Source organism: Salvelinus alpinus, chromosome 16 (assembly GCF_045679555.1).
Source record: "Salvelinus alpinus chromosome 16, SLU_Salpinus.1, whole genome shotgun sequence".
NCBI classification, from domain to species: domain Eukaryota; kingdom Metazoa; phylum Chordata; class Actinopteri; order Salmoniformes; family Salmonidae; genus Salvelinus; species Salvelinus alpinus.
The window spans coordinates 12,932,694-12,959,016 of NC_092101.1; the positions used below are offsets into that span (position 1 = coordinate 12,932,694).

The window sequence follows — 26,323 nt, forward strand, 5'->3', positions numbered from 1 at the left end:
TGCCACTCAAGGACATTCAGAGACTTGTTCTGAAGCCACTCCTGCATTTTATTGGCTGTGTGCTTGGGGTCGTTGTCCTGTTGGAAGGTGAACCTTTGCCACAGTCTGAGGTGCTGAGCGCTCTGGAGCAGGTTTTCATTAAGGATCTCTCTGTACTTTGCTCCAGTCATCTTTGCCTTGATCCTGACTAGTCTCCCAATCCTTGCCGCTGAAAAACATCAGCATTATGCTGCTACTACTATGCTTCACCGAAGGGATGGTGCCAGGTTTCCTCCAGATGTGATGTTTGGCATTCAGGCCAAAGAGTTCAATCTTGTTTTCATCAGACCAGAGAATCTTGTTTTTCATGGTCCGAGAGTCTTTAGGTGCTTTTGGGAAAACTCCAAGCGGGCTGTCATGTGCCTTTTACTGAGGAGTGGCTTCCGTCTGGCCACTCTACAATAAAGGCCTGATTGGTGGAGTGCTGCAGAGGTGGTTGTCCTTCTGGAAGGTTCTCCCATCTCCACAGAGGAACTCTAGAGCTCTGTCAGAGTCACCATCGAGTTCTTGGTCACCTCCCTGACCAAGGCCCTTCTCTCCCGATTGCTCAGTTTGGCCGGGCAGCCAGCTCTAGGAAGAGTCTTGATGGTTCCAAACTTCTTCCATTTAAGAATGATGGAGGCCACTGTGTTCTTGGGGACCTTCAATGCTACAGATATTTTTTGGTACTCTTCCCCTGTTTTGTGCCTCAACACAATCCGGTCTCTGAGCTCTACGGACAATTCCTTTGACCTCATGGTTTGGTTTTTGCTGTGACATGCACTGTCAACTGTTGTGTGCCTTTCCAAATCATGTCCAATCAATTGAATTTACCACAGGTGGACTCCAATCAAGTTGTAGAAACATCTCAAGAATGATCAATTGAAACAGGATGCACCTGAGCTCAAATTCGAGTATCATAGCAAAGTGTCTGAATACTTATGTAAATAAAGTATTTCTGTTTTTTATTTGTAATACATTTGCTAAAAAAAAAATATATTTTTTTCAGTTTTCACTTTGTCGTTATGGGGTATTGTGTTTAGATTGCTGAGGATTTTTTTCTTAATCCATTTTAGAATAAGGCTGTAATGTAACAACATTTGGAAAAAGTCAAGGGGTCTGAATACTTTCCAAATGCACTGTAAATGCAACAATTTCAAAGATTTTGCTGAGTTACAATTCATATAAGTTCATATAAGGAAATCAGTCAATTGAAATAAATAAATTAGGCCCTAGTCTATGGAGTTCACATAACTGGGCATGGACACAGCCTTGATGATGCCGCAGGTGAAGAAGCCGGATGTGGAGGTCCTGGGCTGGCATGGTTACACGTAGTCTGAGGTTGTGAGGCTGGTTGGATGTATTGCCAAATTCTCTAAAATGACATTGGAGGTGGCTTATAGTAGAGAAATTAACATTCAATTCTCTGGCAACAGCTCTGGTGGACATTCCCGCAGTCAAAACAGACATCTGTGACATTGTGTTCTGTGACAAAACTGCACATTTTAGAGTGGCCTTTTAATGTCCCCAGCACAAGGTGCACCTGTGTAATGATAATGCTGTTTAATCAGCTTCTTGATATGCCACACCTGGATAAAGGATCAAATGCTCACTAACAGGGATGTAAAGAATAAATACAATAATGTTATGGAACATTATGGAACATTGGAACATTTCTGGGATCTTTTATTTCAGCTCATGAAACATGGGACCAACACTTTACATGTTGCGTTTATATTTTTGTTCAGTGTACATATGAACTTGAGACAGCGTCCGAGATGGCCGACCGTTGTTTTCAACATAATCTACTCACGTTCGCATACGCCGTTTCATGGCGGTTGGCATCTGCTTTACAGATCCGAGAACAGCAGTGCACCAGCACTCAGTGCGCACTGGAAGCAGGGCGAGCAGCAACGACGTCATCACGTCATCCAGAAACATGACAGACAGTGGATTGATATAAATGTTAATATATTCGGCTGTGAGTGATGAAGAAGGGAAAAAAAATGTCCCCAGACAATTACTTGAAAAATTCTATGGATATTTTCGGCACAAAGGTGATAACTAAAGTGTCTTGTTAGGATTTTTTAAATTGTCCTTTTGGGCTCGACTTCAGCTAAACTGCTGTACCGAAAGTGTCCTCTGAGCATAGTGGAAAGCGTGATTCCAGAGCGGAACCCTGGTCCCCTGGCTTTTTAGCATGAAATTGTTAAAAGCAGCCGCAAATGTCAAATGGAATGATCTGTGCTTCTTTGCCCATTATGATTCACAGATGTGCCAGGATGAATTAACACCGGAGTTTAGGTTGATTACACAGAGGGGCGTACTGGGCCATCATCACAGATGAGAAACCTCATGCAGTTTCGTCACTTGCTCTTCTCTTTATCTACTTTGGACCCTATTCGTTCCAACCAAGTAAAAACAGTGTTCTCCAAAAACATCCCCCAAAACAATGTTTACCTTGGAAACTTGGATAGTAGTTTGAATTGTTTTAGGGTTTAATGTATTACTCTTTTGACAATGCTGACAATCCCTAGTTTGTGTATTAGAGAGAGTAGCCTTTTGTGGGGGTCTTCAAGCCACAAGGTTAGGAAAAATTACAACATTTGTGCATCAGGAAACTTGGCATTAAGCAGATGATGATACACGCAAGAAAGCTAGCGGCTGGTATCAATTAACTCGTTTTAACGTCACAGAAGATAGATTAAACCTCTGGCAGTGCATGGAGTGTGTACTGTGAGGCCTTGCAGAAGATAAACACAAGGGGGAACCGTCAGAAGGTATGTGTTGGCAGCCGAGAGCTTTCAGCGATTACCTTTCAAGAGAAAATGCTTCAGATCAGCTGCATGTGTCCAGAGCTCTTTAGATTCTCTTCCTGTACCGGCCAGACATTCACCAGACAGAGCATGCAGTGTTTACATAATAGGGCTGATTAATGCTGCAGTTATGATGGTAGCCTTTGTATCTAACATACTTTTCATACAGAACAGTATTCTTCTATGCCACTTTATATGTGACTTAAATCTGTGTAATGATGACTTCTTAATTCGTGCAGAAGAGGCTCGTTGTTACTCTGTAGGCCTACACCTTTTCTACTTGGTTGTCGCACCCAGATTTGGCCATCTGTGAACAGTTTTACAGATGTTGCTCATATTCATTCTGTTTGCTATCACACTCACAGCTTCCAAACGCTACACACACCTTGCACTTGCTGTGACAGGCACTCATGTCCCTGCCAGGCCTAGCAAAAGGACAGAACACACACTGACACACTTTGTGGGAGGCAAGCACATGCTCTTACATATACAGATGTACGAAATAGTATTTGAAACCAGGTCTGTGTCTAGCCCCATGCCACGTCCATGGTTCCATCTGGTCTCCTGGTTTAATATCTGGCCTCCCATGTTCTCTTTGGCAGCGGCTCCAGCCTACAGACCTCCCCATCCTCTTCTCCTCTCTCTCCCCCTCTGACTGTTTCCCCGCTGTAGCCGATTAACAGATCGAATAGCATGTTTGGTGTGTTTCATGCTTTAATGAGGCTGTCTGACGGGGGCCTGAGGGGTCTGTTCTGCCCTGTTCTGACCCAGGGCCATGCAGAGGAGGGGACACACTCTGACACACTCCAGGGCTCAATCCCAATACCCCCCGCTTAGCCCTCCCCTTTTGTTTTCGAGTGGCTCTCGTGGGGGTAGGCACTCGAAAACGGAGCAACTAGTGGTAGGGAGAGCTAAATTAGGCCCAGGGAATGGGACATCACCACATCACACAAGCCTTGTGTTTTTCACAATGCCTGTACTGGCAACAGTCCTTATATTTCAATGTTTCCCCTAGTTTAATTTAGCAGCGACGGACAGCTCTGGGGGAGGATTCATTTTCGGGATGGTAAAACGTTTTCAGTGTAAACATAAACGACTCAAACCAGATATAAAGTATGTGGAAAAGATATTGTTTTAAAAAGATCTTTGAGAACTAACAAGCACCAAAATAAAAACTCGACAGTCGGTGAGAATCCCAAGACTAAAGAAAATGCCTCATGCAACAAATAAGCACCATATGCGCAACAAATGAAAACATCAGAACAACAATGTACCCAGCCTTTGGCTGTAGTTCAATGTGGAGTAGTACTGAAGCAGGACTTTCATTCCGTAGCAGTTTGAAATGTAACAGTCACGTTTCCTTCACTCAGTCATTACCAGTGGAAGCGTTGTAGCTAGAACAATTAAAACCCGCGGTTCTAAACTAATATTTATACCAAACGGTTTAGGGTCCATGCACAGATCGGCTACATAGCTACACATCCATAGCATACAGGTATTTTTATCCTCAGCTATACAATAAGAATAAAATAGTTATCTACTGCTACGTTACCTGCATTGGCAAATATCTTCAATCTCTAACGTTACGTTACTACAATAAAGAACAATGACAAGTGATTGACTTGGAAATATTTTTTAATGAACAGCAAGGCAAGCTTACAAAATTGTACATTCAATTTGCAGTAAATACATTAGCTAACCCTGGTTTGCTCGTTTGCTCAGGGGCTGGGGGGGGGGGGGGGGGGTCTTGGGATTGATCCCAGGACACCCCTTTTGTCCACTCCTGATAAGGGTCACTTAAGTGTAAAATTATTATTTTAGAATTTAGCTGTCACACTGGTCTGTGTTGTATTGTTGTGTATTGTATTCTTCCTGCCCAGATACAGCTGATAGGAATGAGCTCGATAGTGAACGATGGTGCATCGTGCATGATGCAGTTAGTCATCCCTGCCCATGAATTTAAAAGATAGATCAAATAATAGATACTTGGATATGTGTTTATTTTCCATGGAGCATGCACAACATTTACATTTAACATTTAAGTCATTTAGCAGACGCTCTTATCCAGAGCGACTTACAACTGTAAACATTGCGGCGGAGTTGGATATTACTGTAGCTTATTTCCAAAAAGAAAACGTCCCGAACGACAGAATCGACTAGAGATGTTCTTGCAGGGACACGTAGTGTAGGAAGGCATATTCAAATTAAACAAAACATTCCCTGCTGAACATTTTAACTACCCAGCTCATTAGAGGTGAGATCTCACTCCTTGTCACCTGCACATAGGAGACTGTCGCTAGATAGAAGTTCCAGATCAAACACATTTATTTAACACTGTTAGGTGTGTGTGTGTGGTGCCTAGGAAAGCGGTGAGGTGAGCGAGCAGGTTGTGTTGTAGCTGACAGAGGTTGTGCATAGTACAATCCAGGGTGGATGATCATTACTGTGCTATTTTAATGAGTACCTGCAGGTGGTGTGATTACGAGTTTTCCTGAGATTGCCTGTTCTATGAAACCTGGAGAGCTACTGGGTGTGCAGGCTTTAATTCCAGCCCTGGCATGTCTGTGGCACAGTGCAACAAAAAAAAGTCTGTCTCAATTACAGTGTCATCTACAGTACATCAAATGTGTTATGTCCTTATATTGGTGGACTCACTTTGTGCAAGAGTGATATTGCGTACTGTGTGTTGTGGGTAGCAGTTTCCTGGAGTCTCTCAACTGCAGGGCTTGAAAACATTTTTGTAATTTATCCGACACACTTATCCAGAGCGACTTACAGTAGCAATAAGGGTTAAATGCCTTGCTCAAGGGCACAGAAATACCTAATTGGCTCGTGATTCGAAACCATTTACCTTTTGATTACCGTCCCAACGCTTTAACTGCTAGGCTAACTGCTGTCCAGTGATGTTTTTATCTCTGTTTTTATCACTGACTGCAGACTGCGTGTACTTTTCCTGTGTGCATGTTTCTGTGCGTGTTTCTGTGCGCAGGTTTGTGCGTGTGCTGTGCTAGACCCTAGACCCCATGAACTACATCTGAGTGCCCCCTTGCTACCCCTTATTCATGGAAGCTAACAATACACAATGTCATTATTTAGCTTTAGGGGGAACGAAGGGAGTGCCACATTGGGAGGCATGTCGATCCCACGTGTCGACCTCTGCTAGGTTAGGGCTGCCAGGCACCAGAGAGACCCAGTAGCAGAAGAAACCCACAGACAAGTCCAGACGTACAAAGCTAGTCTATGGCAATTAGATCAGAATGCATCAGAAAACCTTTAAACTGTTAAAAAAAAATATTCAGTATAAAATAATTATGGGAATATTGTAGGTATAACTCTCATATCTTTCTAACTTGACCGTTTGCTTCTGGCATACTTATTTGAAGTCTTCGGTTCTCCTTTTCTCGGAAGATGCCAACGCTTCCTCAATTTCATCACGTTCCTCCTTAACTGAAAGCTTGTGTTTGCAGGCTGTTTCACTTTTACTGTAGATATTCCAAAAAATCTCTAAACAGTTGTGGGGACTTGGATGGGCCCAGGGTGCAGCCCCCACAGCCAGAACCTCTGGGGACAGCGCAAGCTCTCCCACACTGCGGAGAGAGGTCAACTCTCGCTCTGCCCTCCGCGCTCAAACCTCATTCCCTTCTCCCTCACATTGGTTACTGTTTCACGCAGGATTTCCCCTTTCTGTAGAGACAGACAGAGAGTCTGAGAGAGACACTGTGAGAAACTTTGTGTTTAAGAACCGGTCTCTCTGAATTTTGGACGACAGAAGAGACGGAATCCTAATACAGCAATTCAAGAAAGCTATCTGGAGCACCGAATACCACTGGTCTTGTTGAGACCTGCGTATCCTACAGCACTTGGGACTTCTACATTTTCAGCCTCTCCCCTTCTCCTGATCTACAGTTACCCCAGTATCCCCAGCATACCTGTGATCGGGGGACACCCATCTACCCACCCACCGCTCCCTGAGTCTCCCCAGGCGGTAGCAGCATGTGGTAGGTACAGCCCTGGCAGGAGAGCCCTTCGGAGAGGATGAGCTCCACCTGAGCTCCAGCTCGTCTCCCAGCTGTTGTTGTGGGTGTGTAGCCTCTTTTTCTTTGTTAACCCAGCAAGTCATAGACTTATAGCAGCCAAAAGCTTTGACCCACAATGAACAAAGATCACCGATTCCCCAGGAAGGGGAGCCAGTTCAGCTATGGCCCCAACAGCCACGGTCGAAGACACTCCTGCTTAGGGTATGTATGTAGAACTGGATCTTGTGTGGGGTATGTGAGTATCTTGACTGTTTTATTCAGTTTTTGTTTTTTGCAGTCAGTTCAACCTCATATCATGCAGTTGTGGTTTCAGACTGTATTTCAAGTGTTGTATTTTTCTGGTTCAAGTACAACGCAGTGGCTGTACAGTAACATGACGTCAGAGCTCTGGCTCTGCCCTTCACAGAGCTGTATGTGTTTTGATTGACAACCGTTCTGATCTTGAGCACCGCGCAAGACAAGAAGTTGCCACCATTCCTCCTGCTAATTGGGCAACTTTTGCAAATGTTTTGTTGTCTGAGTGAGAGAAATACTGTAAATTAAAGCTGCTATATGTAACTTTTTGGGTGGCCTGACCAAATTCACATAGAATTGTGTGTTGTAGATCTGTCATTCTCATTGAAAGCAAGTCTAAGAAGTGGTAGATCAGTTCTATGTGCGCTATATCTATGCTTCCCGTTCTTGTGTTTGGTTTTTGCGTCTTTTACTTTTGGGATTGCATAGTACACCAGCTGAAAATACAATATTTTTGGTTATGGAAAATATATATTCACAGCGGTTTAGATGGTACAGTGATTCTCTACACTATACTCGCTTGTTTTGTCACATAAACTGAAATTAGGCCAACTTTTAGAATTTTTGCAACCAGGAAATGGAGTGATTTCTGCATAGTGCATCTTTAAGAGGACTTTATATATTTTGAAAGATGAGACGTTGAGGATTATAATAAATAGCGCTTTGATGTCCTACAAGCAATCCAAATGTGCAGTTTTCCATGTCATGTACAGTGTCAACGTTTATGATCACTATGTTCAATATTCAGCTACAAGATTACATGGCGTCATACCCTGGGTTGTTCTGAATGTTTGTCTATTGTCTATTCTAATTTGCCACGACACGCACCTGAATGCACTTATGGCTCCTTTCTATGCGTACCAAAATAATGATCTCTTTCCCTGAATTACATTGTGAAATCCTAACACTGTAATATTGTATTTGATAACAGGCTTTCAAATGAGACCCACCTGACCCAGATTGCGATTTATAATGGACTTTTTGGATTGCGTAAACAACAACAGTAATTTTGTGATGGGGGATGCAGGGTTGTGTTCCAAACAAAACAACTACAAGTGTGCTTGCTTTAGTTACCCAATGGCACAGCTACAGTAGGAGAGCTCAAAAAAGCACCTTGTAGTTGAACACTCTTCTTTGAGTCATGAAAGTGCATTGAAATGACGTAGGAACTGTGCACACTTTGGAGAGGTGTGTGGCCAATTGGAGACACCAGTTAGTCCTCTCACTCAAACTGTAATTTCTTTGTCTTATGTTGCAGCTAACCCACATTTTCCAGGGATATTCTTATCACGTTTCTAAATGTATCCAGAGAATTTTAGAGTTTGTTATTAACAAATAAAGTGAATGTAAAATGCGCATAAAATCAACAGTGGATTGAGTCTTTCCCATAATCTCCAAACTGTTCCCTTCTAATTGCTACCATGGTTATGCATATGCTTTTCATATTTCTTCTGTAAGAATTTTTTTAATTTAGACCTATCCATATAGGTCAATTCCCACGAAGCAAATAGAAAGAAAAATAGCAAAACATTTTCTATTTCTCAAACACAAAATCACACTTTCGCCAAGTGTTTTCCTGTTTTATTTGTGGTTAACTGGAGCAACACTGTAGAATTTGTTGTAATGTGTTCAGCTTGAGAAATGACTGGTTTTGTGTTGTCTTATGTTGTTATGTGGTGTCGCAGTGTATGTTTTAATACACAGAAAAGTGTTGGGTGTTTGGGTGTCACAGTGTGTACGAGCTGTGCTGTGTGGACTGGATATCAGATGTGTCTGTGAATGCATGGTGTATGTCACGTTTATGTTTAAATGTCTGGGCATAAGTGTTTGTAGAATTGTGTAACCGACGATTATGTCATGAAAATAAAATAACCATACATTTTTTTGTTAAAAAAATATTGTGTGGAGCGAAGATGGGACAGCCGGGCAACTATGGCAGTTTCCGCGGTAACTATGGACTCTTTACAACGTAAAGTTCCAACAGCTGAGCCTAAAATAGTATATAAGAGATCATACAAAAGATTTTGCTGTGACTCTTATGTGGATGATGTTAAAAATATTTCCTGGTCTAATGTGATTGAGGAGCATCCAGACGCTGCACTTGATGAATTTATGAAATTGCTTCTTTTAATTATTGATTAACATGCACCTGTTAAGAAACTGACTGTTAGAACTGTTAAGGCTCCATGGATTGATGAGGAATTGAAATAGTATATATTTGAAAGAGATGGGGCAAACGGAGTGGCTAATAAGTCTGGCTATACATGTGACTGGCTTACTTACTGCAAATTGAGAAATGATGTGACTAAACTCAACAAAAAGAAGCAGAAACTTTATTATGAAGCCAAGATCAATGATATAAAGAATGATGGAAAAAAAACTTTGGAGTACTTTAAATGAAATTATGGGCAGAAAGACAAATTCAACTCCATCTTTCATGGAATTAGATGGCTTATTCATCACAAAACCATTTGATGTTGCCAATTATTTGAATGATTATTTGATTGGCAAAGTGGGCAAACGTTGGCAGGAAATGCCCACGACAAACAGTGAGCAATTATATTCATACATAAAAAATCTAAGAATGAAGGAAAAGCAGTGCAAGTGTCACGTTGGTATGAAGAGATTCGGGAGACAGGCGCAGGAATGCGTAGTAGTTTTTTTATTAAGCCCAATTTACGGCGTGCCGTGTAAAGGCACAGGGACGAAGACCAAACAAACACGTAACAAAACACAGGGTAGAAACCCAAAACAAAAGAGCGAGGAGTACCTTGAATAAATAACACACGCGCACAATGATTAACACACGGGACGAGACCCGTAATCATCTGCGCAATCCACAAGGGCACGAAAGCCCAAAACACACAGCACAGGTACTCACACGCACCAACGTACATAGTAACAATAATCGACTGCCCAATGGAAACCAAAGGGCACATATATACAAATATAATCACTGGGAATAGGGGACAGGTGTGCGTAATGAAAGTTCCGGAGGGATCCGTGCCAGTACCTCCCCTGACGCGACACCGGTCTCGAGGACGATCACAGGAACGCAGTGCGGATCGATCAGGACCCGATGCAGCTGCCGAAGTTACGTCGTCGTCGGACAGGCCAGTTGCCGCTGCCGGACCAGTAGCAGTGGCGTCGGACGGACCGGTTGTGGCGGCGTCGGATGGGCCAGTTGTGGCTGCTGAAGTTGCAACGTCGGACGGACCCAGTTGCAGCTGCCGAAGTTGCGGCGGCGCCGGACGGACCAGTCGCAGCGTCGTCGGACGGGCCATTCCTGCTGTCTCCCTCAATGGTCGATTATTCTGTCACGTTGGTATGAAGAGATTCGGTAGGAAGGTAGGCCTTGAAATACATCCACAGGTACACCTCCAATTGACTCAAATGATGTAAATTATCCTATCAGAAGCTTCTAAAGCCATGACATCATTTTCTGGAATTTTCCAAGCTGTTTAAAGGCACCGTCAATTTAGTGTATGTTAACTTCTAACCCACTGGAATTGTGATACAGTGAATTATAAGTGAAATAATCTGCCTGTAAACAATTGTTGGAAAATTACTTGTGTTATGCACAAAGAAGATGTCCTAACCGACTTACCAAAACTCTAGTTTGTTAACAAGAAATTTGTGGAGTGGTTGAAAAACGAGTTTTAATGACTCCAACCTAAGTGTATGTAAACTTCCGACTTCAACTGTACAAATACAATCAGTGGGAATAGGGGACAGGTGTGCGTAATGAAAGTTCCGGAGGGATCCGTAACAGCAAGTTTGAATTTTGTAAAGTTAGTGTGGTAGAGGTGGAAAAATTATTGTTAACGATCAATAATGACAAACCTCCTGGCATTGACAACTTAGATGGAGACCTAATGAGGATGGTGGCTAACTCTATAGCCACACCTATCTGTCATATTTTTAATCTGAGCCTAGAGGAAAGTCTTTGTCCTCAGTCCTGGAGGGAAGACAAAGTGATTCCGCTACCCAAGAGTGGTAAAGCGGCCTTTAATGGTTCTAACAGCAGACCTATAAGCTTGTTGCCAGGTCTTAGCAAACTGTTGGATTTTTTTTTTGACCAAATACAATGCTATTTCTCTGTAAACAAATTAACAACAGACTTTCAGCATGCATACTTTCAGACTTTCAGCATGTACTGCAGTGACACAAATGACTGATGATTGGTTGAAAGAAATTGATAATAAGAAGATTGTGGGAGCTGTACTGTTAGATTTCAGTGCAGCCTTTGATATTATTGACCATAACCTGTTGTTGAACAATCTTAAGTGCTATGGCTTTTCAACCTCTTCCATATCGTGGATTCAGAGCTATCTATCTAATAGAACTCAAAGGATTTTCTTTAATGGAAGCGTCTCTAATGTCAAACATGCAAAGTGTGGTGTACTGCAGGGCAGCTCTCTAGGCCCTCTACTCTTTTCTATTTTTACCAATGACCTGCCACTGGCATTCAACAAAGCATGTGTGTCCATGTATGCTGATGATTCAACCATATACGCATCAGCAACCATAGCTAATGAAGTCACTGAAACCCTTAACAAAGAGTTAGTCTGTTTTGGAATGGGTGGCCAGTAATAAACTGGTCCTAAACATCTCTAAAACTAAGAGCATTGCATTTAGTACATATCATTCCTTAAGTGCTAGACCTCAGAGGAATCTGGTAATGAATGGTGTGGCTGTTGAACAAGTTGAGGAGACTAAATTACTTGACATTACCTTCTGCAGGCTCTAGTTTTGTCTAATCTTGATTATTGTCCAATGGTGTGGTCCAGTGCTGCAAGGAAAGACCTAGTTGAGCTGCAGCTGGCCCAGAACAGAGCGGCACTTTTGCTCTTAATTGTAATCAGAGGGCTGAAATAAATACTATGCATGCCAGTCTCTCTTGGCTAAGAGTTGAGGAGAGACTGACTGCATCACTTCTTCTTTTTATAAGAAACATTAATGTGTTGAAAATCCCAAATTGTTTGCATAGTCAACCTACACACAGCTCTGACACACACACTTATCCCACCAGACATGCCACCAGGGGTCTTTTCATAGTCCCCAAATCCAGAAAAAAATTCAAGAAAATGTACAGTATGATATATAGAGCCCTTATTGCATGGAACTTCCTTCCATCTCATATTGCTCAAATAAGCAGAAAACCTCATTTAAAAAAACAGATAAAGCAACACCTCGTAGCACAACGCCTCTCCTCTATTTGACCTAGATAGTTTGTGTGTATGCATTGATATGTAGGCTTCGTGTGCCTTTTTAAAAATGTATGTAGTTCTGTCCTTGAGCTGTTCTTGTCTAATGATGTTCTGTATTATGTATGATGTTTCATGTTTTGTGTGGACCCCAGGAAGAGTAGCTGCTGCTTTTGCAACAGCTAATGGGGATCCTAATAAAATACCATATACCCCCTAATGACAAAGCAAAAACAGGTTTGTAGAAATGTTGCTACTTTATTTGAAAAAAAACAGAAAAAATACCCTTTCTATGAGACTCGAAATTGAGCTCAGGTGCATCCTGTTTCCATTTATCATCCTTAAAGATGTTTCTACAACATGATTGGAGTCCACCTGTGGTAAATTCAATTGATTGGACATGATTTGGAAAGCTACACACCGGGTCTATATAAGGTCCCACAGTTGATAGTGCATGTCAGAGCAAAAACCAAGCCATGAGGTCGAAGGAATTGTCTGTAGAGATCCGGGACAGGATTGTGTCGAGGCACAGATCTGGGGAAGTGTACCAAAACATTCTGCAGCATTGAAGGTCCCCAAGAACACAGTGTTCTCCATCATTCTTAAATGGAAGAAGTTTGGAACCACCAAGACTCTTCCTAGAGCTGGCCACCCGGCCAAACTGAGCAATTAGGGGAGAAGGGCCTTGGTCAGGGAGGTGACCAAGAACCCGTTGGTCACTCTGACAGAGCTCCAGAGTTCCTAAATGCCAAGAGTCACGTCTGGAGGAAACCTGGCACCATCCCTACGGTGAAGCATGGTGGTGGTAGCATCATGTTGTGGGGATGTTTTTCAGTGGCAGGGACTGGGAGACTTCTCACTCTTCTGGGAAGGCTTTCCATTAGATGTTGGAACATCACTGCAGGGACTTGCTTCTGTTCAGCCACAAGAGCGTTAGTGAGGTCGGGCACTGATGTTGGGCGATTAGGCCTGGTTCGCAGTCGGTATTCAAATTCATCCCAAAGGTGTTCGATGGGGTTGAGGTCAGGGCTCTGTGCAGGCCAGTCAAGCTCTTCCACACCGATCTCGACAAACAATTTCTCTATGGACCTCGCTTTGTGCACGGTGGCATCGTCATGCTGAAACAGGAAAGGGCCTTCCCCAAACTGTTGCCACAAAGTTGGAAGCAAAGAGTCGTCTAGAGTGTCATTTGTAGGCTGAAGTATTAAGATTCCCCTTCACTGGAACTAAGGGACCTAGCCCGAACCTTGAAAAATAGCCCCAGACCATTATTCCTCCTCCACCAAACATTACAGTTGGCACTTTGAATTGGGGCAGGTAACTTTTGGACACACCTACTCATTCCAGGGTTTTTCTTTATTTGTACTATTTTCTACATTGTAGAATAATAGTGAAGACATAAAAACTATGAAATAACACATATGGAATCATGTAGGTTAAGTGTGCCTTGAATTCTAAACAAATCACTGACAGTGTCACCAGCAAAGCACCCCCATACCATCACACCTCCTCTTCCATGCTTCACGGTGGGAACCACACATGCGGAGATCATCCGTTCACCTACTCTGCATCTACTCAGCCAGCTAACGTTAGCTAGCTGGCTAATTAGCTTGCTAGCTTGTTGTTTTGGTCTACTGGTGTCTCCAGTTCAGTTAGCACAAACTGACGTTGCATGATACTTGCTTGCTAACCATCTAGTTAGCTCACGTATCTAAAGTTAGATTATCAGCCGCTAACGTTAGCTAGGTTAACTGAAATTGACTTTCTACTGTCAGTTTGATAAGCTAGCTAATTTAGCTAGCTGCGTGATCAAATTGTATTTGTCACATGCGACAAATACAACAGGTGTAGACCTTATAGTGAAATGCTTACTTACAAGACCATAACCAACAAAGCAGTTTTAAGAAAATCCCCCCAAAAAGTATGAGATAAGAATAACAAATAATTAAAGAGCAGCAGTAAATAACAATAGCGTGGCCATATACAGGGGGTACCGGTACAGAGTCAATGTGCAGGGGCACCGGTGTTGAGGTAATTTAGATAATTATGTACATGTAGGTAGAGTTATAGACTTGGCGCTCCGGTACCGCTTGCCATGCGGTAGCAGAGAGAATGGTCTATGACTAGGGTGGCTGGAGTCTTTCACAATTTTTAGGGCCTTCCTCTGACACCGCCTGGTATAGAAGTCCTGGATGGCAGGATGCTTGGCCCCAGTTGGTCAGCGCATGCTCGGAGTACACGTCCTGGTAATCCGTCTGGCCCAGTGGCCTTGTGAATGTTTACCTGTTTAAAGGTCTTAGTCACATCGGCTGCGGAGAGCGTGATCACACAGTCGTCCAGAACAGCTGATGCTCTTGTGCATGTTTCAGTGTTACTTGCCTCGAAGCGAGCATAGAAGCTATTTAGCTCGTCTGGTAGGTTCGTGTCACTGGGCAGCTCTCAGCTCTCAGCTGTGCTTCCCTTTGTAGTCCGTAATAGTTTGTAATAGTTAGCAACCCTGCCACATCCAACGTAATAGTTTGCAACCCTGCCACATCCGACGAGCATCAGAGCCGGTGTTGTACGATTCAATCTTAGTCCTGTATTGACGCTTTGCCTGTTTGATGGTTCGTCGGAGGACATAGCGGGATTTCTTATAAGCTTGAAGCTTGAAAGCGGTAGCTCTAGCTCATTGCGAATGTTGCCTGTAATCCATGGCTTCTGGTTGGGGTATGTACGTACAGTCACTGTGGGGACGACGTCCTCGATGCACTTATTGATAAATCCAGTGACTGATGTGGTGTACTCCTTAATGCCATCGGAAGAATCCCAGAACATATTCCAGTCTGTGCTAGCAAAACAGTCCTGTCGTTTAGCATCTGCTTCATCTGACCACTTTTTTATAGACCGAGCAAGCCAGCCAGTACTACAGTAGCTGCTTTTTGTAACGCGGATGTATTTAGATACACTAGCGTTGCTTTCAATTGCACAAAAACAGTCCGCAGGAAGCCAGAGGTTAAATACAATACTGTTTCGGTGGGGGGAATTTGAGACAATATCAAAAGGATGGTATTATTAAACAGGCGTTCCAAATGTGGGTTTGTTGTAGACCCAGTTCCTCTCTGCTTACCGCTGCTCTAGAAGCGTCACTACAGACACCCTGGTTCGAATCCAGGCTGTATCAAAACCGGCCGTGATTGGGAGTCCCATAGGGGGGCGCACAATTGACCCAGCATCGGTCCGGGTTTGGCCTTTGTAGTCCGTCATTGTAAATAAGTATTTGTTCTTAACTGACTTGCCTAGTTAAATAAAGGTTAAATAAAAAATAAAAATAAATATAGATCTTTTTTTGTTGCTATTTAAACGATTATAATGGTGACCGTGGTCATTTGGCTTACCAATAACCGTCATCCAAAATTCTGTGACCGTCACAGCTCTAGTGTGTGTGTGTGTGTGTGTGTGTGTGTGTGTGTGTGTGTGTGTGTGTATCTGGGTGTACGTGTGTACTTTGACTGCTCTGTGTACTGTGCTGTACCAGCCCGGGGGAAAGGAGAATAGGATCGATAGCACCAACCCTGTCTGCTGATTTCACAACTGGGAGGGGGTGCAGTGAGTAACACTGGTGGAGCACACTTTGCTCACTGTGTGCGTGTGTGTGATTGGTGTGTGTTTCCGAGTGGGTGTGTGATTAGCCACACCATACTCCTATGGAGCCATCCTGCACACTGGTTTGTATTCGTATACTGAATGTGCTTTCACCCACACGTCTCCTATTAGGAGGGAGGCACCACTGGGATGGGTGGTACAATGTGGTATTAGCCTCTCCAGATCAACAGTTGGCTGGGGTCACCAGTAACTCGCCCACTGATCATAGATTCTAACACCACCACCACCACTGAGCAGAGTAGTCTGAAAGTGCCCTCGGGTTCAGATGGGCAGTATTCTGGGATTATGTTCGTGATTTGTTTGTTTTCGTCTATTCTGTTTTTTTTAAATTCCGGGCTACCTTAGAGTTTCATATCTTACTTTGTTAGTACTGTGTCTCTATAGTGCAAATCTGTTCACACATTTCTTCTGTGCCCCTCATATGCTTCGATTATTTACTTTATGTGTAATGCTAAGCAATGGCCCAGACGATATATGGATCCCTTATAACATTATCATATGATCACACGTTTGGAGACGTTCAGATCATCACACTATTCCTCTGAGACCCCCCCCCCCCCCCCACACACACACACACACCCCCGTCGTCTTGGTCCAAAACCTGAAGGTCCCCCCCACCAATGCTTTCCAGATGTGCTGATGTCATCGTCACATGAGCGTTTGAGAGAGCCCGTTCAATGCCAAAGCCACTGACCGATGTGAAGTACCAAATAACTATGGCCACCACAGCTATGATCTTCACAGGAGGGCTGCCCACATTCCAGCAGAGGCAGAGCTATAGGGGAAGTACAATGGTGCCATTTTCAGATGTGCACTGAGGAAGAGGGCACATAATAAACCTCATACTTTATATTGCTTAGCAGTTATGCCATTTGTTTAATCAGTTACGATAAACAAGGGGTCAGGCAACTGCCAGTCACATCATTTGGCAGCAGTGGTAGGGTACTTGATGGAGATTGACGTTACATGTTTCAAAGCAAAACACAAAGTTGGTGCTTCATCAACCATCTGACCCCATATTGTTAATGTTTCAATTCCTTTGAAAGGTTTTGCCTCGAGTGTGACTCAATATTGAGAGGCTTTAACTAACGAAGCATAGACTGTAACTTGTCTCTCCCTGGCCTGCTACCCCCTCAAAGCCTCTATCAGTGCCCAGGTGATGTTCAGACACTACTGCTATCACTGATAATACAAGCTGTGGTCTGGTCAGTGTCTCTGGGTGCCTGTCAGTCTGATCTGCTGACTACTGCCACGCTGAGAGAGACCCAAAGCATGTCATCCAGATGGCACTGGGCACTGGAGAGTCTCCAGACTGAGATTACAGTTAGACCAGAGAGTTCGTCCATGTCATATCTCGATCAGCCGTTCACGTTTCAAACAGCCCCTTCAAGTCTAGTTTTCCACTAAGAGAGAGAGTGGTTGCATGCATAATGTAGCAAAATCCTTTGAAACAGAACATTGCACTCTGTGTTCTTATTGGACAAGTTCACGTTCGTGCCTTCTGAACACGACCCATGCTCTCCCAGGCAGCCACGCAAGCCCAAAGAGAACTGGAATGCTAATCAAGGCAGCAATAACACAACAGTCCCGGTCTGTCCCCCCAAAATAAAGCCTCGAGCCTGGAATAGTTCCCAGACCCCACCAGGGGGGCCGCAACAGTGGCTCATGTGCGTCACTACTCCAGCTCCATGTATTCAGCATGACCGCCCTTCCCCATCACCCTCCTCCCCCTCCTCTTACTCCCAAAAACCTATTGATTACTCCATGCCCGGCTCTAGGAGGTGTATGTTTTATTATTCCATGGTTTTGATGTTTCAGAGGGGCATTGAATATTGTGTCAGGGGGAGGTTATTATTTGGTATTTTGGTATGGAGTGACATCTACTGGTTACAGCCTCTTGGTTTGCATTTCACATGAAAGAATTGGTCAATTCCAAAGAGGTTTTGAGAAGTTTAGAAATGTGAGATGTTTTGAAAGGCAGACTCACAGGAATCTCGGGAATAGCATCAATTCCAGTGAGTGTTTTCACTCGTAACTTTTGGAAGACTCTTTGCGATCTTAGTCAACTGTCCATCTTTACTTTCTAAAATGAACCACATTTCTGAGAATAATAATATGCTTTTCCAAAAACACAATGTAAAAAGTGTACAGGTTTCCTATGTAGGTGCACTGTTAGTTGTGAATTGATCTCCATAAAAGGGTGCTCGAACATCCGTACCCAAATGATAAGCCTTTAATAATTAGCATTTAATAATTAGACTTTAATAATTAGACTTTGTCATTAAAACAACAGAAATAAAACATTCAATTGTCAAGCAATTGAACAAAAATAATGGGCTTAGATTTTTGGATGAAGGGCACGGACGGTGTGCTCGACTCCACTCCAGTAGGCAGGCACATGGTGATCCAGTGCCTACCCAACAGTACTCCAGCCAGTCCCCAGAGGGTGACAATGCATAGCGCGGAGCACTCTGATCTACATGTGGTTCCTCATAGGGGAGGGAACGCAGCATGGCACAGAGGCACATTCTTTGAAAGCCACCCAGCCCAGTGTCTTTTTCAAGACCCAGCACGTTTGTCAGGCACGTTGCGCAATGATCAGAGGGTCCGATGTATGCAGCTTACGTATGTCCCTGTATGTCATAGATTGTCCAGATCTATAAGATGCCTTCAACAGTCATGCTAACTGGAATGTATTTACCCTCAGTGCTCAATTGAACCCTGTAAGGCTTTTGGATTTTTTTTTTATATATACTTTTTTGGTGATAAACGTTCTCTCACGGTTTTCCCCAGATGGCTGGCAGTACCAGCAAGATTGCAGACAGGGAAATTCTATTTTAATCATTCAGCACTGTGCCTGTCATTGGTGTGTGTGACAGATTTATGTCGTCGTCGTTCCCATCTCCTTAGCAGAGAGAAAAGGTCAGAGGTCATATACCTGGGTTGTGTTCATTAGGCACTGAACGGAATTTTTTATAACACTGTGTTTTCACACTTGCGTGATGTTCAAAAGGCTCCCCTTTTCAATTCCTCTCCAACATGTCTGCCAACATGCCGCCCCGGGCTCTGTGCCCTCTTCCCCAGTGGACAAATATTTACCCCTGATTTCATTAGTGACGCTTTGTGAGCTCATGGGCCGTTTCAGTCCACTGCTTTCTCTGACCTTATTGATCTGGGCTCTGGCTCTAGGTCTGGGCAGATGACTTTTGGAGATTTTCTTGTCTGGGATCAGGTGAAGACCTGTCGCTGTGTAGGCTGTCATGTAGTAAACATGCTAAAACAGGAGTGGGTGATCTCCCCCTGTGAGGGTTGATATGGGTGCAGGCTTTTTCTCCAGCCAAGTAGTAACACACCCCTTACTACTAATCTCATTTAATCATTGTCTTCCATTCAGGCTTTTGTTAGTAGAAACTGTTCTCAGTTTTATTGTGACCCGCTTCAATGTGTTACTGTCATAGTGTATTTTTCTCTCTTGAAAAAAAAAAGACAGAAGTCTAAGCAATGTCATGTGGGAGTTGATATATTAATATGTCTGTATGCACATATTTATGGTATTTAGATGCATGGTATATAGCATATAGAGCATTTAAAGAGTTAAACCTGGAGACACTGAGAGGGCAGGAGCCATGCTGCCTCTGAGACCGCCCGTTTTTTCTGACCTCACAGTTCAACTGGCATACACATACACAGGAAGGGAACACTAGCACAGGCACACAGACACATGATATAGCGAGACTTGCACACAAACAGACACTTATTGAGTTTTCAAGAGGGTCCATGTCTTCAGCTGTCAGAGGAAGTTGAGACTTGGAGGTGGAAGACTGGGTTTAGAAGAATGCAGAGGAGAGGAAGACACTGACGAGGAGTGAGACAGAGGGGAGAGTGGGAGAGCTTTCTGATCAAGCCTTCATGTAGAGATTGTTCAAAAAGACAGTGAGAGCCAGACATAGGAATGGAAAGGACCAAATCAAGCTAGTTAATCTGCATTTTGTTTATTTTGACCTTCATCTGGATAGAAAAGGAATTCCAAATTGGCAGTTTAAGGGACCTTCACTCTTGCTTCTACAACTGTTGAACATGCGCTTGGTGACAAACTCAACTCATTCTGTCCCTCAACCACATCTAAGGATGTTACCCGGGAGAAAAAAATTGACTTTTTGAAACACACAGCAGCTTTTCAAGAGGTGGATTTTTCCATGTTTTTGACAGGAATGTTGGTGGGAAATACCAAGGAGGATTTCCCTCAAAGCCTCAGACTTTCTCCCAGATTCTCGCAGGGATTGTCTTGCTGTTTTGGCTTTTCTTGTAATTGCGGCATCTTCGGTCCTCTCTGTTTGACATATCATTCATTTGAGCGGCAATGGGAACCAGGTGCGGCGTGAGGAAAGCAGCAGGGTCGCGCGAAAGGAGACGGACAAGAGCACTCTAATGTTCCCACCGTAGCTTTCAAAAGAAGAAGGAAACTAAGGAAAGCAGAGGAAGAAGTTGAAAGGGGAAAAAGAGGGAGCGAGAGGAGGAGTGAGTAAAGGGGGGAGAAATATGAGTTTGCCAACAAACTGTGTATTCATGGCCCCCTCCACGGACCGGTCGTTCAAAGTGCGGAATGGGAATATCTGTGGATCCCCGTGCGCAGTCAACCGGCCCATTGACATTGTCCAGAAGCGCAGGCGGTAAATGCACCACGTTGTTATTCCCTCTCACCTATTCTACCAGATGCTGCATGTAATCATTTCCATGTAAAAGGACCAATGAAGACCAACATGTGAAGTTTATAGGAGCATGTCAAATCTGCTGTCAAATGGAAGATAAGAGTCTGTTTTTTTAAAATTAAGGCATATATACATGTTTCAACCATGTTCTATCCTAAATATTAGGAATAAGCAGAGGCTTTGATTTCTGGTCAAACAGATAGGGGCCTTAGAAAACATCTTAAAAGGTATTATAAATACATCAAAACACAATAATGCTGAATTAAAGACCCCTGCCAACTAATATCAACACTTATATTTAGTTTTGGAGAGATGACTTGCCTTGTTTAATTTTTAGAAACATTGCCCTGTGCCTTGAAATTCTGTTACCAAAAACCCACATAACTTTAAGATATTTTCTCATTTCTCTCCTTCATCAGGAGGGAGGATAATGGAAGTTCACAGAAGTAACAAGTAAAGGTTTTTAGGGATATCTATTTGGTTTATGAATTAAGTTAAATTATGAATTATTAAATTAAAACTTGAAATTCCGTTACTAAACTGGTAGTAACTGGTAGTTTTCTGTTACAGAAAAATCTGTAACAGAATTACTGCAATTGAATTGGCTACAATGGGAAATCATAGTAGGCACAAACCACAGTTGGGTCACCTGCGACAGTCCTCCCTTCCACTGGCATACTGGTACTGTATGTTCAGCTCATAAATGTTTTCTTTCTGTTTCTGTCATCTGGTGTTCAAAGCAAGAGTGTAAAGAACCGTCTGGACAACCCCTCCTTCCCTCTCTCTCTCCTTCTCTCTCTCTCTCTCTCTCTCTCTCTCTCTCTCTCTCTCTCTCTCTCTCTCTCTCTCTCTCTCTCTCTGCCTCTCTCTTCTCTCTCTCTTCTCTCTCTCCAGTTAATGTCACCTCTCCCGGCTCTTACTCACACCTACCCATGACCCCCTCTCTTTCCATTTACTGTAACCAGCATCCTTACCGACTGACACTGGACTTGCATGAACATTGAAAAGTAGTTGAAATTTGGTCAGTCCGCCCTGGCCTTGATTCCAACATACACAGACGTTGTTATTTTTTTTGGTATTGTCCGGACCGGACCAGTTTTAATTTCAACATCTACAGATGTTGATTTTTGGTCCATTCCGGACCGGCCTTGATATGCCCCAAACATAGACGTTCAGATTCGTTCAGATTTGTCTCAGTTGGACCCGACCAAATCTGAACCAATCATAGATGTCTATGTTTCACAAGTGTGGAGAGCACAGTAGAGTACAGTAAAGTTAAAACATAAAGAGTTGAGTATAGTTCAGTAGAGCACACTAGAGTTGAGTACAGTATACTGTACTGTATTGTACTGAACTGTACTCTACTGTGCACTACTGTGTTGTGCTTTGATGTCCAAACTTGTAAAACATAGACGTCCATGATTTGTTTAGATTTGGTTCGGTCCCAAATTTGGTCTTGTTTGCGGGCAAAGCTCATTAAAATAACAGCCATTGTGTATAAAAATACCCAAATATGCAAAGGAGGGTATTGCATATTTATACCTTTTGTACCTATTTAGGATACATCCCCATGAAGAGAATTACATTCATATCCATAATTATGCATTTCTGGGTAGTACAGATCAGGGACACCTGATGAAATTCCATTACCAGGTGTAAATCCACTTCACTTACTGTAGTTCAATACTGTTGATCAATAACCAAAAGAGAACAGGTGTAAATGTCATAGCTGACACCCCATTTTTTTCTGCAGAATTTTAAAAAATCTTAATTCGGAGCAGATATTTAAGAGTTTTTGGAAAACGTGGTAACACAAAAAAAATGATATTCTGTTCCCAAACTTTGATCGGCACAATTCTTCCAGTAAATGTGTTTTTGTAAAATGTTCTGTTCAAATTGTTCAAAGTAGTCCTTATGGGCAGAGTTGTATGGTTTGTTAAACTTTGAAATCAATGGATTTTGTTTGGCATAAATTGAAAGTGAGTCTCAGCCCAATTCCTTTACCCTGGAATTGTCCATGTGTCTGTAATGAACACGATAGGAGACAGAGCAGTTTTCAAGTGCAGAGCGCAGCAGGTGTTTATTGGAGGGGGCCATAGGAGGAGGCAGGTAGCTAGGTCCAGGGGCAGGCAGAAGGTCATACACGGTAGGTCCAAAATGGCAACAGTACAGGCAAGGAATAGGCCAAAAGAGTTGTGAGTGAGGCAGGCAAAAACTATCATACACGGGAGGAGTGAAGGACGGGGAAAAAACGGCACTCCGAAAGAAGTGTGTCTCAAAACAAACAATACCCCACAGTGATGGGGTGCAAGGAACTGAACGAAACAGTGTGGGATGATGACATGCAGTTGTGTGAACAGGTGATTAGAATTCCGGTAATTGGGATCTGGAGAGTGAGCTGGAAAGTGGGCTGCGTTCCGGGGATCTAAATGTTTGGGAGTGTGAGTTGGACGCAGACGTTACAGTTTCATTTTCAGTACCCACACACATCTGTGTGCTTTTAGGCCAGTTTCACTTTAACACAGCTCTTTCATCCTATCTCGGTGCTGGTTTTGTGTCACCCTTTGTTACCACAAGCTATGCTGAATCTTATAAGTCATGGGAGCTTTTAAAAAGAAAACGTTGTTATGACTTTGTTTGGTATTAGGATGTTTCTCAGTGACGTAGCTGTGGATATAGCCATGACTGTGACTGGACTATGACTGTCAGGCTAGAATGATGTGGCCAGAGGGTTTCTTTTAATGAAGAACACATGGCTTCTCAGCACAGGTGAAGTCAGAGGTCTTCTGGTCTGTGACAGACTTATTCCCACTACTGGCATTCACATTCACGTGCGGCTCACACCACACCACACTCAACAGATGGCAATATGTGAAAGAGACCATTATGTTAGCTATATAGTTTGTACCCCGGGGACTCGCGTTCACGTTAGTCTCAGTGCTCCAGTTTAAAGAAGCAAAACTAATTCTGTATCTGACATTTGAAAACGCATGACGACAAACCCCTTCACCGCGGAAACAAAGTCTGTTTATAATGTCAGGCCCAAATGTTTAAAACACTTCAAAGGCAACGTCTAATGAACGTTGAGTCAGGCGTATTTATAGGCCGGCGTGGTGGCCCGATGAATTGAACATATGCAACTAATAACACAGTAAAAATCTGTTTAGAGAAAAACTATGTATACTGTATAATCTTCCAAATCCTCTAACTAGCCTCTCTCTCATCATTTTAGTTTCCGCTAATGCCAACAAGCAGCCCTCCTTCCAATGCAGTGCTTTTCAATATTAATGCTTTGGGCACAACTTGATTATTTATAGTTAATGCTGTGGATATGATTTATACGCACAGGAAATGCAGCTCTTGACGTTTGTGGCTGCTGAAGAGAATGGAGTGTCAGAAGGCCTCCTCCTCTCTCCTAGTTGGGTTCAGTCTTTGGCAAGCATCCCTCGTCTCATCTTGTCCAATCTTGTCTCATGTCCAGCTCCACACTGGACCTTCTCTATATTTGCTAGAACATTCTCCTGATCCCATTGGTCTGTTTTAATCTCTAATATTAGTATAATATTACTGATAGTACTATTAAGTATAATACTATTGCATGACTGTATAGGTAAGTTTTGCTTAGACTATGAACAATAGCGAGTTATTTTGTAGAATAACCCAGTCTGATGAGTAATGTGTGGTGATATTGGATACATCCCATAATGAGCAGCCAGCTCACATGTGATTCAGATGAAAACCGTTTGACTACCTTTTCATAAGGTGCTGCTTCCTGCTAGACCTCAATGATGTGAATGTGGTGAGCAGAAGCATGAGTGGTAACCAAATGATGAACTGAAAATGATAGGACACAAGCTGGATATTAGCAGGTAGGCATGGGTAACTGAAATAACTGAGATGATTATTTAAAATGTTTTATTTAACCTGTATTTAGCTAGGCAAGTCAATTAAGAACAAATTCTTATTTACAATGACGGCCTACCCCGGCCAAACCCTAACCCGGGCAACGCTGGGCCAATTGTGTGCCACCCTATGGGACTCCCAATCACGGCCGGTTGTGATACAGCCTGGATACAGCCCGATCTTAATGATCGGCTATGAAAAGCCAACTGACATTTACTCCTGATTATTATTTGATCATGCTGGTCATTTATGAACATTTGAACATCTTGGCCATGTTCTGTTATAATCTCACCACCTTCCGGAAACACCTGAAACACCACCTCTTTAAGGAATACCTAGGATAGGATAAAGTAATCCTTCTAACCCCCCCCCCCCCCCCCTTAAAAGAGTTAGATGCACTATTGTAAAGTGGTTGTTCCACTGGATATCATAAGGTGAATGCACCAATTTGTAAGTCGCTCTGGATAAGAGCGTCTGCTAAATGACTTAAATGTTAAATGTAAATGTAAATCTCCACCCGGCACAGCCAGAAGAGGACTGGCCACCCATCATAGCCTGGTTTCTTCCTAGGTTTTGGCCTTTCTAGGGAGTTTTTCCTAGCCGCCGTGCTTCTACACCTGCATTGCTTGCTGTTTGGGGTTTTAGGCTGGGTTTCTGTACAGCACTTCGAGATATTAGCTGATGTACGAAGGGCTATATAAAATAAAATAAACTTGATCGAACCAGGGTCTGTGGTAATGCCTCTAGCACTGAGATGCAGTGCCTTAGACCGCAGGGCAACTCGGGAGCCCCCCTTAGAAGTGAGGTGTTGTGTTGGTTGCATGTCCACGTCTATTTGTGACTAGGCTCCTGTGGAATATCCCATGTACTTGCAGCAGCTTATTCCAACGGCAGTCTGAGTCACAGAGAGTATAGTGCCTTCAGAAAGTATTCATACCCCTTGACTTATTCCACATTTTGTTGTTTTACAGCCTGAATTTAAAATGGACAAAAACAAAAAACAAACTCACCCATCTCCACACCATACTCCAAAATGACAAAGTGAAAACATGTTTGCAAATGTATTGAAAATGAAATACAGAAATATCTCATTTACATACACTACCGGTCAAAAGTTTTAGAAAACCTACTCATTCAAGGGTTTTTCTTTATTTTTACTATTTTCTACTTTCTAAAATAATAGTGAAGACCTCAAAACTATGAAATAACACATATGGAATCATGTAGTAACCAAACAAGTGTTAAACAAATCCAAATATATTTTAGATTTGAGTTTCTTCAAATAGCCACCCTTTGCCTTGATGACAGCTTTGCACACTCTCAACCTGCATTCTCTCAACCAGCTTCACCTGGAATGCTTTTCCAGTGGTCTTGAAGGAGTTCCCAGATATGCTGAGCACTTGTTGGCTGCATTTCCTTCACTCAGCTGTCCAACTCATCCCAAACCATCTCAATTGGGTTGAGGTCAGGGGATTGTGGAGGCCAGGTCATCTGATGCAGCACTCCCATCACTCTCCTTCTTGGTAAAATAGGCCTTACACAGCCTGGAGGTGTGTTGGGTCATTGTCCTGTTGAAAAACAAATGAAAGTCCCACTAAGCCCAAACCAGATGGGATGGAAAATAAAGAAAAACCCTTGAATGAGTGGGTGTTCTAAAACTTTTGACTGGTAGTGTAAGTGTTCACACCCCAATT

At 43.0% G+C, this 26,323-nt stretch overlaps 1 protein-coding gene across 4 annotated transcripts in view; it reads left to right on the forward strand.

Moving 5' to 3' along the window:
• LOC139540837 (3',5'-cyclic-AMP phosphodiesterase 4C-like) overlaps positions 1 to 26,323 on the forward strand; it is a 177,824-nt gene that overhangs the window by 89,021 nt on the left and 62,480 nt on the right. The window contains exon 1 of one of the 4 annotated variants that reach the window (XM_071344837.1): positions 19,701 to 20,687. The exons of the other annotated variants lie outside the window; for them this stretch is intronic. Within the exon in view, the coding sequence (XP_071200938.1) occupies positions 20,557 to 20,687 (131 nt within the window). The 5' untranslated portion in view covers positions 19,701 to 20,556. Of the gene's footprint in view, positions 1 to 19,700; positions 20,688 to 26,323 lie in introns of those variants that run through there. 4 annotated transcript variants of the gene reach the window in all.